General features: G+C 42.2%; 2 protein-coding genes across 3 annotated transcripts; both read right to left on the reverse strand.

Moving 5' to 3' along the window:
• Positions 1 to 674: 674 nt before the first annotated feature.
• On the reverse strand, positions 675 to 5,909 carry minar1 (membrane integral NOTCH2 associated receptor 1). Its single transcript, XM_007554224.2, has 4 exons — positions 5,123 to 5,909; positions 2,428 to 4,435; positions 1,670 to 1,888; positions 675 to 1,538 (listed from the first exon to the last, which is right to left on the reverse strand). Exons 2-4 carry the CDS (start codon positions 4,423 to 4,425, stop codon positions 1,344 to 1,346), a joined length of 2,412 nt encoding a protein of 803 aa, XP_007554286.1. The 5' UTR covers positions 4,426 to 4,435; positions 5,123 to 5,909; the 3' UTR covers positions 675 to 1,343.
• A 93-nt stretch (positions 5,910 to 6,002) lies between these two features.
• On the reverse strand, positions 6,003 to 15,590 carry evc (EvC ciliary complex subunit 1). Of its 2 annotated transcripts, none has more exons than XM_016672510.1 (20): positions 15,057 to 15,590; positions 14,862 to 14,975; positions 14,372 to 14,458; positions 13,645 to 13,862; positions 13,483 to 13,567; positions 13,289 to 13,387; positions 13,089 to 13,217; positions 12,821 to 12,982; positions 11,983 to 12,199; positions 11,277 to 11,425; positions 11,051 to 11,149; positions 9,624 to 9,836; positions 9,384 to 9,493; positions 9,040 to 9,241; positions 8,598 to 8,822; positions 8,354 to 8,489; positions 8,071 to 8,173; positions 7,684 to 7,810; positions 7,486 to 7,582; positions 6,003 to 6,310 (listed from the first exon to the last, which is right to left on the reverse strand). In XM_016672510.1, exons 1-20 carry the CDS (start codon positions 15,234 to 15,236, stop codon positions 6,162 to 6,164), a joined length of 2,901 nt encoding a protein of 966 aa, XP_016527996.1. In that variant the 5' UTR covers positions 15,237 to 15,590; the 3' UTR covers positions 6,003 to 6,161. The 2 variants fall into 2 exon arrangements, with proteins under 2 accessions (XP_016527996.1, XP_007554288.1); XM_007554226.2 differs by having other exon boundaries at positions 6,003 to 6,313; positions 15,057 to 15,589.
• Positions 15,591 to 16,072: the final 482 nt, after the last annotated feature.

A 16,072-nucleotide genomic window follows, 5' to 3' on the forward strand; every position in this document is an offset into this window, starting at 1 on the left:
TAGATCCATGCTTTCATGTTTACTCCAGATTTAGACCCTATTATCTGAATGCCACAGCTGAAATAGAGACTTATCAAACCAAACCACATTTTAAAAGTTTTTATTGCCCAGTTTTAGTGAGCCTGTCACACTAACCTCGGTTTGATGGGAGCGACACCTGCGGTCTTCTCTTCAGTAGATCATCTACTCCAAGGGTTGACATTCTTTGATTGACCCAAGTGGGCTTTGGAAGCCTAAATGCTTTGAGTTACTCTCACCGCTCAATCTCAGACATCTTGTCAAATATACCTGCTTTCCTAAGTTAACCTTGTGACTGTTAGCAATTAATGGGATGTGACCCGACAGGTGAATGAAAACCAGAAGACTCTGATGGTGCTGAGTGAGTCTGCAGGTATGTAAAGAAGCTCTGGGCAAGTAAGTCCTGTCAAAAGATAATGCACACATTGGTGCACTTCAGTCTTCCCATCAATTGAGTTGCAAGTGGAATCTCCCACTCGGAGAGTGTTTACTGGAAGAGGCGTCCGCTTTCCTTCACTGCTCCACATCCAAAGCATCATCGACAACAACCATCTTTGACTGTTGAAACCTGACCTCCGGTAAACACCCTGCGCCCTAGATAAGCGGATTAAGCAGATTACATTTCCTGTTTGAAAGAAACGGGAGAGAACTCTATAAAAATAATATTTTTATTGATTCCAGCTTGTTTGAGCAGTGTGTAATGTAGCTTAAAGGAAGTTCAAGTACATCCCAACTAAAAGAAAACAACCCTCGGACACGCTATCCAATACTGCAAATCACCCAAACTCTCACCTACTGGTAAAACTCTTATCTGACATAAGTGAGAAATTAGCCCTGGATTGTTCTCAAAAGAACAGCAGGCAGTGCTCAGTGCTGAAATACAATGCAAATGTACCAAAAGAGTGGACACAAAACAATAAAATAGATAGAAACCATTGTCAATTGGCTCAGTGTTGTTAGCTTCAATTATGTTCAACCAGAACTGTTCTCGTATGTAATGAGTTCTGTTTGCAAACATCTGCTATGCTGATATCATTCATCTTCAAATTAACTTCAGCAATGGGTAAAAAAATGGGATGGGAAATCATTTTCAGGCTGTTTTTTTCTGATGTAATAAGCCATGACATATCATGCTAAGAACTGGAAGTACTCAGGCTTTACAAATCACCAGTCTAGTTTTAGAGTCCAGGAGTCAGGGTCTCTCGTTTATTAGTCTTCATTTAGGATGCCGTGCAAGTTTCCAAGTACATGACGTGGCTGCTGAAAGTTAAGAAGGAATAAAAGAAAATAGAATAGGCAAGAGCGTATGTTCTCTGTAAGGGTGTTCATGTGCCCATGGTGCAAATGAGAATGACAATGACAAGGATAATAGCCACAATGGTGGCAATGAGGGCAACCAGTTTGCATATCTTGAGTCGGCGGAGGTTGGCTTCTTTACGCCTGAGCAGACCGTCATAGCCTGGAGTGTAGATATCATCCATCCAGAACTCCATGTTGTTGGGGTTCAGAGACTCCTGACCCTGAAAAATAAAATGCTATTTGTTTTTTTCTTTATTGACAGACTAAATTACTGATGTCTTAAACCAGGTACTATATAACAAAGAGAATATCAATAAATGCTTGTAGCACTTATACAGTCAATATTTCCTACCTGTAGGTCCAAAGGGGAAATTCGTGCCTCTCTGTCATCTACTGTCCATATGGCTCTCCCTCTTCCCTCAGCCAGTCTGGGGTCAATGACCTTCCCAGACCCAAGCCCCCCTGTTAAGCTGCTATCTTTGTGACGGAACAGGGACGAGTTAAACACTTGTTCCACCATGCTGGCAGGCTTTTGGGAAAGCAGGTTAGTAGTGCTGTCTGACTGATCTCCCTGGAATAAAAAACAGACCAAACATAGATTTTACATAAATCGTAAGTAAAAGCAAATCATTTTTTTAATTTAATCTTTCTAACATCCACATAATAAACATAATGGACACGGATGGATACAATAAATATGTGCAGATTATGCAAAAACAATTCTATTACTATTGAGAAACTTAAAAGATACATAGATTGCATCACGATGCATTGTAGAAACTCATTAAAAATATATCCTGTATTTTGCAAGCCATAAGTCACTAAGGTGTAAAAGACACACCAGTCAAAAAAATGCTAATTTGGGCCCATTTTTCGAGCTTTGGCCGTCTTGCCAGCCTGTGTTTAACTTTCCGCACAACGGCAAATGGAAATGTTAAATCCTGAGCTTATGTCAGTCAGTATGAATTTATGTTATTCAAAACATGTCATGGAGATAAAAACAAAACCTGTATTATTTCCAGGATCAGCAAAATTATGAAAAAAAAAGTGTTGCTTACAGTCTGTAAAACATGGTATATAAGTTGACTGAGATAAGAAGAAGTTTTTTACCTTTCCGATTTTCCTTTGCGATCCTTTACCATCTTTATTTTTTGAAAACGACACCGACCAGTCTCTTGCAGAATTAGGGATGTTCAGTTGTTTGCTATCAGAGGGACTTTTATCGTCAAGCTGGGTTTTGGAGGCACGGAGGGATAATGCGTCCTTCTTCCCTTCTTTCTGCCCTTTGGAATCTGTTTGGCTTTTGCTGCTTTCCGTCTGATCCCCAGTGGGGTTCCATCGGCTCCAGTCCAGGCTACTTGTGCTGGTCCCTGGAAACAGATGTCCGGTTGCAGACAGTGGCTGAGGCTCTGATGAGTCAGAGGGAGTTATAGGGTGGCTCATAAAAGAGGACACCCCACTGAGAGGCTCAAGCCATCTATCACCTGTGCTTTGACCACCACCAAGGACAGGGTGCTGGATCTTTTCATCCAATCGCTGTAAAGCAGAGAGTACCTGAGAAATCTCAGCCTTCACATCATTCAATGACTCCAGTTGTCTTTCTATTTGACTCATACGAAGCAACAGCTTGCAGACGCTGGCCTTTAGCCCGTCATCACTGCTCTCCAGGGAATGGAAAAGTCTTTGGAGTTGACCCAAGCGACCACGTCGGGCTTCAGGGGTGTCCTGGTTAGAGGTGCCATCATTGGGGTGCAGCACTCCTGTGGATCCACACATGCTTATGTCATCTAAGAAGCGGAAGATTGCACTGATGTCATCCTCACCAAACTCAGGGTCATCTAATGAAGTCATGAAAGAGAGGCGATCAGCGTGAACCAGGCTCCGGAGTCTCCGTGGATCCGGTGGGTCAGTCTGTGTTGCCTGAGCCTTTAGTTTATCGCCTCCACTTGGCAGTCCACTGTCTATACTCTCACCTCCTGAGGACCCACTTATAACAGGGGTAGATCGCCTTGGAAGTTGTGCTGTCTGTGATTCCATCCCCAAATCGATGCTGCCAATGCCTATCCGGTCCTCCAGACTGTGGCTCTTATTACTCCAGATGGCTCTCTGTGTCTTGGGCGGTTGAAGGTGTCGGGGAGATGGCTCTGGCATTGAGCCTGGTCCAAAATAGGTTGAATCCTGCAGATCATCAAAGCTCTCATGTTTAGCTTTGGCACGCTGTTCAGGTGACACATGAACTGCTGTAGGCGATGGATAAGGATTTGGGATCATTTCAAAGCTATGATTGTCAAAGCCTGCATGCCCTGATTTAGGACTAGGAGATTCACTGCTGACTGTCACCTGTGGTATCAGAGGAGGCTGGTTGTGGAAGTCCTTTCTAAAGGCGCTTCTCTTCTGGTCAACCGATGATCCCGGTTCAGCTTCAAACACCTCCATTGCTGCAGATTCTCCACTTGACTCACTGTCTGTTTCCAGAGGCAGGTAGATATTCTTCATTACCTCATTAAGATTTGGACTGCTGGAGTATGAATATGTAGTGTGAGGCAAGTCAAAAGATACAGCCCTCGTCCGGGTGGGAGGGGAGGACACAAATGAAATGGGATCCGGGGGAAGACTTCCGCGCTTACGAGCAGAGTAATTTGATTTTGGAAAAAGCAAGTGCTGGTCGATGGGCCTCCCACTGAAGTCAATGTGAGTGCTTGCTCGTTCTCGACCAGGAATGTTCAAGGGGTGTAAACCAGGCAGATTGGGACCAGGCGACTGGTCGACAGGGATTACTGTCTGGGCTCTCATTGGCTGGTTGCTTTCAGAGACCCCACCTGTCATCTGAATGAGATTGAAGATAGTCACGATGTCTGCAGCGACCCCTATGGGTGAAAGTCCCTGGCCTCTGGTGGAAACCCGATCTCGGAACAGCGTGGCGGGGAAACAGGGATCCCTGCTGGCGGCAGCAAACAGCAAAGCCCTGAGCTCGACGAGGTGCTCGAGGTCGAAGCGGGTGCTGACCATCCGACAAAGGTCCTGGAATGTCAGCCACTGTCGCATGTTGGCCAGCTCCTCAAGGATGCCCAGGAGGACCACAGGATATTCCTGCTGCAAGTCAGCCATTGTAGCTCACCTGTTAGGAGAGCAAATAGTAAGCAAAAAAAAAATAAAAAATTAACAGGTTGTAGCTTAATGTTGAAAAACTTGCCCTATAAACTGTGCTTAGTGCAATTAATCATAAGTCCTTTTGTTGTAAATGACAGCCAAAAAGAAGCAGCCACCAATAATCGAAATGACACAAACTTCTCTATTGCTTAATTAGCAATATTACAGTAGCAGGTTTAACTAAAACATAATAATCAGTAGAATATTTAATTTCCCTACTCTGCAGGTTTCTTTCAGCTATAATGCATCAACTGAATTGATACTGCAACCTTCTAAGCATAACTGCAGGAAAAATGCCTTTCTCAGATGGAGTGAAGGAGCGACCTTATTTTGTGGTCCTAAAATAACTGGTCATCTGATTTAATGACGCCGTCACACTGCGCACATCTTTACCTCTCTGGACATCTTTATTCCACTTATGTCTATTAACAGCTTCAGGCCATAAGTGCCACTTTGCAAGTGTACCATATAATGATGATGATTTGATACTGTATTTAAAGACAGCATAAGTTTAATTAGGGCAAGCCATTACTTCCAACACTTAATGAAGGTACATCAACACATTTTTTTGTTCTAGGACATCACTGAAAATCCAATAGAAGTTGTAAACATGCAGCAACTCTAGCTCCATTTACTTGCGTCTATTTTTACTCACCTGAATCTACTGGCAAAGATTTAAAGCCACTCTTGGATCCATCAACAAAATCCACATTAGTGTGTTTGCATAGTCCAAGAAGCTCTGGCTGGGTCGACTCATCATCCCCTCACGGTCCTTTCTCCGGCTTTCTCCGATTGTGAAAGCGAGAAGCCCAGAGCCCAGGCAGGAGAGGAGAAAATTAGAAATCAGGTCATCTTCCCACAAGTCCCTGCAGGCCCCAGAGGGACCTCAGAATACATCCAAACGGTTTCCCCTCATCACAGATCAGCAGCCGCGACACTTGCAAAGCAGCTTGTACGAACACATCTAACTGAACACGCACAGATAACCTTGGCAAGTCAACACGGACGTGTGAGTGGATCTGGTCTACATTTTCTCAGGGTACCATAACAAAAGCTGGTTATGGGTGCAAGCTTAGCAATACAATTAAAGGGGCAGATGAAAAATTGATGGTTGTTAATTGACACACATAAAACATCGGCACTGACAGGAAACACAAAGGTCTGGGCTAAAATTTCCCACTAGATTCCTGCACACAGAGATGTCTGCCAGACTCCCAGACTTTTCACTATTACTCTGCATTATCGTCCATAAGGGCTTGTACTTAAAACTCCATTAGAGCAAGAAAAAGGGCGAGGCTTTCATTGTTGAGTAGCAGCACTCTGCTACAATCAGGAAGGACATCTCTAATTCATCTAACAACTCGCCGAGAGGGAGGGCAGGGTATCCATCATTTCCATGCACTCAAGAATCAATGCAGTGAACGAGCCATGGTATGGGTGTCAGTATGGCCAGTAATGCATTAGTGTCAAGTCCGCTGTATTGCAGTTCTAATCGCAAGACGAGAAGAAGAAACAGAGCTTGACAAGATCAGTCCACTTCATTATTTTCGACTTTTATTGTTTCCTGGTAGAAAAAAAAAATACATCCAAACAAAGGATAAACTTACATTAACCTAATTCACATAAACCAGTTCAGTCCAGATGGTATAAAAATATCAATACTATAAAAGTACTCCAATTGTCCTGTAGGAATTTCAGGAGAGATGAGACTCTCTCTCTTCTTTCTTCTTTGGCTTTGATTTCACCACAGGAGTTGCAAACAGTGGAGTCAAAGAAGGATTCAAGGCTGGGTCTAATGCTGGGTTCAGGGCCAGAAGGTCGAGTATCTTGGTACTCTGTTCACCTGCTGAAAAACAACATGTGATGAAGGACAGGGCATTCAGTTCAGTTGTGTTGACATTTCCTGCCATACTACTCCCACATCTTTAAGTCCTAGTCACAGGATTACAGATAAAGTGCTGGGATGACTGGATGTTTCTCCAGTTGTAAGAAGCACTGCCGTCTGTTGATGCAAACTGGAAACTAAACAAGCTTCATCCAATATCGCTTAAATGCAGTTGTAAAACTACAGGTGGTAAGCTGCAAACAGCATGGTTGTTAAGCAGCAGGATGCAGGCTGGCGAGCGTACACACTTTCAGTGAATCGTTTAAGGCTCTGAAGAATAGAAGGTTTGGTGATAACCCCACAACAATGATTCAGAAATTCCAGAATAGTTCTAAACTGGATTGTTTCAAAAGACAAAAAAAAGTTTCAGGCGAGAGCTCCATATTATACTGAATTTCAGTCGTCTTCGCAATATCCATGTGTGCGTTATTACAATTGCAAGACTGCTCAGATGCTATACTTGTCAGGACATTATAGATGAAGTGTCAGGCATGCAAACCCAGCAAATCATCGATATATTTGACCAGCTGGATGGAGTCTCACTGCTAAAACCTGATGTTTACCTCTAGTGGTTGAGATGCTACAGCTAACGGAAGGAAGTAGAGAAATTGTCTGATGGTAAAGGAAGGAAATTATCCAACAAAATATGGATAAATTGATTTTATCATTGCACCTCATGTCAGTAGTATCACAATGAAATACTTTCTTGATATTGTGTGTGCCGTAGTTTGGACAACAGAAATAAAAAATATCAGACAGTGTTTAAGTACATGTGACTTGTGGCACAAATAGCAATGAAATGATATTTACATTGTCACCGACCAAGTAATCACTCGATTTAAGTCCTATTTAGATACACTCTAGTGCTAAAGACAAAAACTTAATATGGACACAAAGGAAGAAAAGTGTAATTATGTATTAAACTTAGTTTCAGTACTTAAAAACATGGTTTTACATTGTTAATTTCTGAACCTTTACATTGGACATGAACATAGCAACCAAAAACCTTTAGAGCAATATCCAGGAATAATCAGGATTTCATAAATGTGTTTCTGTGTGTGGCAGAAAGAACATAAATTCTCTCAGTGTCAGCATGACCTTAAACTTTCTTACCCCTGGGTAAGATTGCTTACCAGAGTTGTCCTCCTCGCTGCTGGACTTCTGGTCTGCACTGTGGACAGAAACGCGGGCTACCGCTGCCAGCTCGGTAATGAAGCTTTCTTCTGCCTCCTAATGGATGCAGACAACACAGCGCTCTCAGTCAGCATCGCTGCAACATAAACAAATTCAATCACCTGCCGACAAACAGAAAATTACAGTGGCACACCAACCATTAACTGGGCTTTGATCCGCTCCATGTTTTGGTCCAGCTCCACTTTTTTCTTCCTCAGCTCCTCGTAAATCCTCTCCTGATCCAGATGACTTTGCTCAAGGAGCGTTTTTTTATTCAGCTCCACCCTAACCGTGCATGAAAACAAGCACAAAGAGTTAATTATTCTTATTTACTTAACATAGTCCATCTAAAATTGTAACTACTGTTTGCGTTTTTCTACACTGCCTCTCAAAATACTTCCTTTTCCATTTTATCCAATCACAACGGCAAACTTTGATATACTTTAGTGTGATTCCATGCTACAATTTTTGCTCTATCACATAACGCTCTCTTAAAATCCACTATGATGGTCTTGATTAACACAATAATTCCTGATGAACTCTACCTTTGCTGAAACTCTGCAGAGGCGGGTCTCTTGCCCCAGTTCATAAGTTCTCTCAGCAAAGCTCTGCTCAGCTGGCTCCTGCCATCTTTCCTCTTATTCATCTCTGAAAAAGTTTGCAAAAACAAAATGAAATAGTCAAGCCTCTTTTTTATTTTTCGGTTTAGCAATAGCGTTTTATACATACGGCAGCCTGCGCAAAAAGGCAGAAAATCAGTCGATATACAACAGACATCAGAACATTTAGATCAAGAAGCTAAACGTCGTGCTGGTAAGGCAATCCTACCGTGGTTTAAGTTTGACTGATCCAGCTGCAGATTACTAGAAATGTCTCGTAGGTCAGAGTAATAAATGTGAACCAACGCCCTGAGAGAATCTTTGGTCAAGTAGACGCTCTCTGCTGCAGCCTCAGTCAGATGGTGCTAAGGTGACGGAAAAAATAATGGAAATAAAAACCCTGTTAAGTTCTGTATTTTGGTTGAAACCAATTACTCCTACTCTCAAATTAAGATATTCCAACAAGCCCCTACTTTCAGGCTCGGGTCATGTTTAGAGGAACTCTGTGACTGTGTGGGCACGGCCTCCATCTTGTGATGGATGGCGTGGCTGAGCGCGTTGCCTAGCGCCAGCTGCGCGTGGCTCTGAAGAAGCTCCGTGGCGGCTTCCAGCTCAGACAGGAACTCCTGCTGGAGGTTGTTCTCCAGTAGCTTGCTTTCTGGACCCAGGTGCCTCTCTGCGAGGCTGGCCCTGCTGTTCTGTGTGGAGACAATTGGGGGAATTAAGACGGTGTGTCATCCCAGAGGAAACTTGTGGAAAAGTAGGTGGTTCAATTGTTTCAGACAGAGATGCATCAAGAAATCGACGACCGACCGCAGGCTAGAAACTAAAAATCCTATTTCTTTTTTTTTTTTTTTTCTGATCAGTGAACACATCATTTGTAAGTGCAACCAGAACGTGCATCACTTTTCCTACCTTGAGAGCTGAATCAACACAGGGTTGGGTTTTACTGGGCTCTTCTGCTAGCAGAGCTCTGAAGTCAGTCTGAGAGAACACCTTAAGTTTGGAGAGCCTCATCTCTTTCAGCATCTGCAGACTGAAGTGCCGGACAGTAAAGGACCGCTCCATCAGCAGCGAGAGGTGCTTGTGTTTCTTCTCTATCAGCTTTCCCATGTCACTAAGAGAAAAATCACGCAGCATTAATAAGGGAACATATCCATACCGGGAAAAAAATAAACCCTACCGTTAATTTAAATGTGTGTTTATGTGGATCGTCAGTGTGGTTGCAATGCTGACACGCCCTCTCCCCCAAGTTTCACCTGCTAAGAGTGTAGCTCTGTCTGGCCACCATAGCTTGAATGATTTCCATCTGCTGTTCACCCAGATGTTTGAGACAGCACTGCCCCAGAGCCATCCCTTCAATCCACACCTACAAAAAGACAGACTGCATTTCAAGCTCTGTGAAGGAGCAAATTAAGATGAAAACTAGATAGATACATAATTTTCTTCACAGGAATCCGACTGCCAAAGAGACATTTGATTCACAGCCTGGTGTCTACCTGCTGATCCTTCTCCAGTTCGGTCCTGATGTCGTCCAGCTGCTGCCTGGCGGTGCTCTCTGCCTGCTGCAGCTCATCAGCCAGCTCCTGCTCCACTTCCAGCCATAGACTCTCACAGCGCTCAGTAGTGAGGCTCAGCTGAGTGGGAACAGAGGCCAGAAAGATGTCCCTGGCTATCTCACTCAGCCTGTTCGACCAAAGGGCCCGAAGTTTCTGGAGGCGCAGGATATCTCATCAGCATGAGCACACGTACATGTGCAAATACACACAGTAGGTTGGTAGACTGAGTGACACAGCTGCACATTTATAACACGTTAGAAAAAAGAAATATTCAACACCGACTTGCAATATTATGCAATGACCAACCATGAGAACCTTTTTTTTTTTTTATACTGTTTCATAAATCTACTAATCACAAATCTGAGCTTTAGTTTATATTAAGAGCTTTCCCCCTTTTTTTTATACAACTATTAGCATGCAGGACCAGTTTTAGTTTAGTGTGAAGTATGGTAGAAATAAAATAGAAACGCACCAATACATTTTGTTGTAGCTAATTTCTAAATCTCTGTCTTGCCGATACCGACTTTTTGCGTATTTTGAATGGTCTTAGAAAAAACAAAATTATTAACGCCATCAAAGAAATAGCAGACTTTAAATCATCTCCCATCAACTCAAACTTCTGCACCAAATAGTTATTGTTGGCTCACCTGGTAGCGTTAGGAACTGAAAGAATTTGCATGTCGCTGGAATGCACCTGCATATGTTAATGCTGTTTTTATGTATTCCTTTCTTCAAACAGTGTTCAGGCCCAAAGGTAAAGCTTCTTTCATATCGCTGAGTTACATTGTGGCTACCTTACAAACTATGAACTGCTAGTAGAAAGTTATCTAGGAAGAGGAGGTTAACCCTTCATGTCCTAAATTTAAAATCTCCACCTGGATTTTTTTTTTTAATTTTTGCTTATTTTAATACATGCAGTTCTTTAAATGTCCTGTGAGTAAATATATTTTCCCATATATCCATAACAACTGGAGCTTTCAATATCAAGCAAGTCAGTTTCACAATTTACTGTCTATTAAAAGATTCCTCCTCAGATTAATTTCACTCCCTGCTTCGGCGGGAGTGAATTTACCGTAATAACCCGATATTGGCTGTAGAGCCAATATCTCCCCTTTCAGTAACCGTTGGAATTTTTCAGATATCGCAAAGTGTGGCAGAATTACGGTACTGCAAATTTGGCTGCACCGTCGCCGTTACGTTTAGGATTTATAGGCTACTTGAAGAGCCTTGGCATTTCTATAAGTGTTCATAAGGGTGTTTTAACTTGAACCAATATCAGCCTCTGACAACCAACAACACCTACAGCTTACGGGTCAGCTCTTCATCATCAGCACACAATTAAACAACTCACAATTTAATTGCTTTACCTTCCAAAGGCTGCAGAGGGCCTCTGCAATTTTGTTATCCTGGTGCAACTCCAAATCAGAGATCTGCTTCCTTTGTCTCATCAGTAGCTCCTGGTAGATCTGAGGTCAGAGTTAGCCCAGAATCAGCTACAAGTTTCAATAAATACAGCTTTAAAAAAAGAAAAGAAAAGAAAAAAAAAAGCCCAACAGATAATTATAACCCAGGAAACATGCAAAGTGTTCTAACAGAGGTTTGCTCCTGCAGGTCACAGCGAGTCAGTCCCAGCTCCAGAGCTTTACTCCTCTCATTCATCTGACTCTTCTGAAGCTTCTTCTTCTTGGACTCCTTTTTGCGGCACTTTTCAGCCGCCAGCTCCCTTGTCTTCTTTGTGCATTCTGTAAAATAAAAACAGCAAACCTAAAACTATTTCCATAAAAACAAGCTTCAATACAGGCAGAACATAGGAGTTTTGATTGAGCAATTAGCAACAGCTTCGCCACTCCACAGACTACTGAGATTATAAACATTAGGAATAAAAGTGACTAACAAAATCACTAAATGTGAGTAAAGAAATAAGTGATAAACTGCTGGTCGGCTATGTGCTTCAAATCCAGATTATGTTTAAACACTGTTATCGTTTCATTGAATACCCATAGTGCCTGCAGGACAGTTTCACAAGAGGCTGCATAAGAATCTGGGAGACATTATTATGAATGACACTGTGTGCTCTCCTAAAATAACCTGGCCTTATTGGAGGAGCTAAAGAGGAATCCCAGAAAATGCTCTATTTTAAAAGAGTAGGTCCTTAAAGTTAGAAAAGTAGGCTGAATGTTGAACACTGCAAGATGCAGCCAGAAAGGAGCAGAAAGACACACACATTGTTACACTGATGCAGTTATCCTTTTATATCTGGAGCCATTCCTCCATGACATGTTTAGGTTCTGCATCTTACCCTCAGTGCTCCGCTGAAGCCCTTCGGTCAGAGCGGCCTGAATCTCAGAGAGAATCGTTTCCGCTGGGTTAAGCTTCGAGCTTTTGCCGTTCGTCAGCTGCTCCAGTCTTGTGGCGATCAAACCCATTCTCAGAGTCACTTCCCACCTCAGCAAGGCAGGCTGGGACTGGACGAGCCCCGACAACTCCTCCCACCACAGCAACCTCTCCAATGTTCTCTAAAAACAAAAAAAACATATGTGCAAGGATTTGTACGAGTGTTTTTTACAAATGAAAAAGAAATTCCAGTGCAACAAACTGTCTTCAGAAGTAAGGTAATGTCAGAGAGCAACGATCTATCCACTGCCAAAATATGGCAATAAACCAAAGCTGGTTGGCTGGACAAGGAGATCAGCCAAGAAAGCAATACTGACTCTGGAGGAGCTGCAGAGATTCACAGCTTAGGTTGAAGAATGGATAAAATGTTAGAGATATATCCCGAAAAAAACCTGTAGATGTGTAGATGTAATAGCAACAGGTGACTCTATGAAGTATGAACTAAGTGGGGCTGAATACAAATGCATGCCACACTTTTCAGATTTGGATTTGCATGAAGCTTTGAGAACTATTAATTATTTTTTTCTTCCTCTTCACAGCTATGCACCAACTAGTGTTGGTCTCTCTCGGTGAAACTTTCAATATTTTTTCTTTTTTTCTTGGAATTCATGAAATGTGAAATTCACTCAAAATTTTAAGGAATCAGAGACTAAATAATTCCTCAAAGGACTAGTAATCTGATCCAAAAGAGTATGAGACAAGAAAATGAATGACACCCCGACCAAAAAAACATGCTGCGTTACCTTCAGATCAGCTTCCTGTAACGTCGTCAGGTGCTCCTCTGCTGACAAGAGAGTCTGAACGACGGACAGGATGTCATCGTGTGCTTCCTCAGGAGAGAAGCCGCTTCTCCTCCTCAACAGAAGCTGACATAAATCCTCCAGTTGTGAGCTGAAACTTTTAGACTATGAAGACACAATAATACGAGTCACACTCCTCCTTTAAGCTATCTAGCAGATTTACGACACTTTTTTTTTTTTTGGTGGGGGGGGGAATCAGGGCTCCAGTTACCGTTTGAAGGTTGCGTTCAAGGAGATCTTTCTGAGCTCTCTCAATCTCCTCCAGGGAACAGGAAGCATCCTGGATCGTCTCTTTGGTGGTTTGGCCCGTCGCCAGCGGTTTTCTCAACTCATTCAGTTTCTTAAGATGAGAAATTCATTTCAATGCAATAAAATGAAGGCGTGAAACAGATTTTAAACATCTGTTTGTACCTTTTCTTGCATCAGAAGTGTATCCTTGGCGAAGTCCGCGTCGTTTTTGTCCTTTGGAAACCGAGAGCTGAATATAACTTTAAGCATCTGCAGGAAAATCTGAAGTGCACAGTAAAACAACATGGCAATAATTAGCATCATTTGTGCATGTTTGTGAAGCATACTGACAAATTAATCTACCATCACAAGCTCACCAGATTCTTTTCTTCCTGAAGCTGAAAGCTGCGCTGTTGCACTTCCTGCAAGGCCAAACAGTAGAGGCTGATCCTGCCCTCAAAGCTGTAAAGACAACACAGTTACCAGGATGCCGTGTTGTCTCGGTAACACATAACCTCCAGAAGGTGTGGGGCTCCCACCCGGTGTGTGTCAGTGTGTCGGGGTAGTGGAAGACTCTGGTGAAACTCTGGTTCTGCAGGCTCTTAGGGAGCTCCATGTTGGAGAGGAACTGACTGCTGTCGTTGTTGTCCTGCTCCTGGCTGAGAGACTCTCCATCGGAGGACGAGTCCTCATTAGGCATCGGCGGCAACTTTGATTGCTCATGGAGGGACGGGTTTGACGCGCCGTCTGCTAACGGCTGATGAGTAGATGGAGAAAAAGGATTTAAAAAAAATTAGAATTTTGTATCGGTACTGCCATTAAAATGCATGCTAAAACATTCATAGCACCACTTTGGGACTTTGTGTGAGAGACCAAAACAAAGTAAAGCATAATTGTTAAGTGAAAGGAAAAGGTTGCTTTCACAAATAAACATCCTGAAAGATGTGGCATCTGTTTCTATTCAAGACCCCTGAAATAATACTTTGCAGGTACTATCATAAATCATCATCATAAAGAATAACTTGCTGCTTGGCTTTCACATACTTCACTACCTACAAAATAACATGAAGTTAAATAATTTTGCCACTTAAATATCTTTCAGTTATCAGTATTTTGAGTTTTTGTTTCAGTTTTAACGTTATCTTCAAACAAAACTCTGCTATTGCTTAAAGCACGTTGCTTAGGTCGGGTCAAAAGAGTATTTTTGGTAAAAAATTAAATATCGGGGTTTTCAGTCGCGTGTGAGAACACAGAAAAAGGACTTACTCTGTATTTCTGGTTGATTGGGTAAACCACCTTGGCTCTGGAAGCAAATGCAGCCACATCACTATTCATAGGAGGACGCTTCTTTTCCTGCACATCGCACATGAATAATGGGAAAGTAACCCTTCTAAAGATGTAGATATTGTTGCAAGCTATGAATTAAAGATAAGCAATATGCTATTAGATCATCATGGATTAGGACATATCAACAAATTGGTATTAATGTAGTAATTTCTTCAGAGGTTCACAAACTTGATACTCCATCAGCTGATTATAAATGCATTGTTGGTAATGAAAGAGGTGACAACGCAAGGAGCAAAAAGATATTAACACACTGATGTTTTTCTTTTTAAATACCGTATTTTTCTCTTTTAAGACTTCCAGTAAAATGTGTTTTCTACTCTTTTATTTTCAACCCTTTCTGTTCTGAGATGCTTTATATGTATGAAGTCACTCGGACATGCTGTTTGAGAGGAAGCCAGATAAACAACACCTTGTCATTGGCGGAGCCACCCGGGGCCTCCTTCTCTCTGTTGCTGACACAGTCACTTTGATTATAGTCAATATTTCCAATATCAGGTTCCAGCAGCCTCCTTGCGTTGTAAACCTGCAGGAAAACGGGTCAATGTAGCCTTTTATGGTTAAAGGAAATCATTAAGGGGGATAATGCTGTTCGATTTGTGCTCACTTGTCTGGTCAACAACAGAGGCTTCATGCAGAAGACATAGAGAAGAGCTGCAGCCAGGATGCCGGACAGTCCTCCACACACTGCAGCCGCCGTCAGCAGTCCTGGATACACATGCAGCGACTCGGCGACACTGACCAGAACATCGGTGCTGCATTCCAGAGACACTTCCGCCGTTGGCATTTCAGACAGATTTAATCTACATAGACAGATCACGGACCTTGTCTGGGTTCATACTGTAACACCTCAAAAGAGCCGCAACTTCATCGCAGAAGCTGAAATCCTCGGACTCAAATCTTTCGTAGAAGACGTACATGTTCTTTAAATTCTTTAAGTCACTTCAAAAATTTTCGTTTCGACTTTACAAAGTTCAAGCTGTAGTCGATGAACGGGCCAGATTCACGGAGGACGTTCCTGCGTCAACGCACAAAACCCAGCAAATTAGGTCTGAAATCTTAAGCATGTTTTTTTCAAAATAAAGGCACAAACAAATAGTGTGGATATGGCTTTCTGCTGCGATGGACCTGTCCAGGGTCACTAGGGGGACGGACGGACGGATGGATGGATGGATGGATGGATGGATGGATGGATGTGGCTTTCTGCTCAGGGCAGCATAGGCTGGTGGGGCACACAATGTAAAAAAAAAGTAAATCATGCTATATTATATATTAATATTTTCCAACATTTGTTTTCAATTTTTCACAGAATAAAGTAAGTCATTAATGATTTCATATTTTAAGAATTGTGGCACTTTGTGATGCGTTGTAGGTTTTCTATCTTCTATCTGTGTTTCATTAATTGAGAGAAATTATCCACCTTTTGTATATACAGTACAACCCCTATAGGCATTAGCTGTACACTACAAAAGTAGATGACTCTGAAATTGGAATCTGATTAGGGCTTTTAATCCCAGAATAATTAAAAGTCTATTTAAGTCTTTTTAATTAGTCTGAACACCTGGAGTATTTTAGATAATCATAAATACTAAGACTCAGCTGAAAATTTTGACAGAGTCTTTG

Source organism: Poecilia formosa, unplaced genomic scaffold, assembly GCF_000485575.1.
Source record: "Poecilia formosa unplaced genomic scaffold, Poecilia_formosa-5.1.2 Scaffold62, whole genome shotgun sequence".
Taxonomy (NCBI): Eukaryota; Metazoa; Chordata; class Actinopteri; order Cyprinodontiformes; family Poeciliidae; genus Poecilia; species Poecilia formosa.

Excerpts from the sequence above, each read along its gene's own strand:
- minar1 (XM_007554224.2), bottom strand. The coding sequence starts at position 4,425 with ATGGCTGACTTGCAGCAGGAATATCCTGTGGTCCTCCTGGGCATCCTT. Across the intron at positions 1,889-2,427 it reads CGCAAAGGAAAATCGGAAAG|GGAGATCAGTCAGACAGCAC; the intron begins GTAAAAAACTTC and ends TTTTTATTCCAG. Across the intron at positions 1,539-1,669 it reads TTTCCCCTTTGGACCTACAG|GGTCAGGAGTCTCTGAACCC; the intron begins GTAGGAAATATT and ends TTTATTTTTCAG.
- evc (XM_007554226.2), bottom strand. The coding sequence starts at position 15,236 with ATGCCAACGGCGGAAGTGTCTCTGGAATGCAGCACCGATGTTCTGGTC. Across the intron at positions 14,459-14,861 it reads GTGGCTCCGCCAATGACAAG|GAAAAGAAGCGTCCTCCTAT; the intron begins GTGTTGTTTATC and ends TGCGATGTGCAG. Across the intron at positions 9,837-11,050 it reads CCCTCTGCAGCCTTTGGAAG|AAACTTCGGGCCCTTTGGTC; the intron begins GTAAAGCAATTA and ends CTGCGCCTCCAG.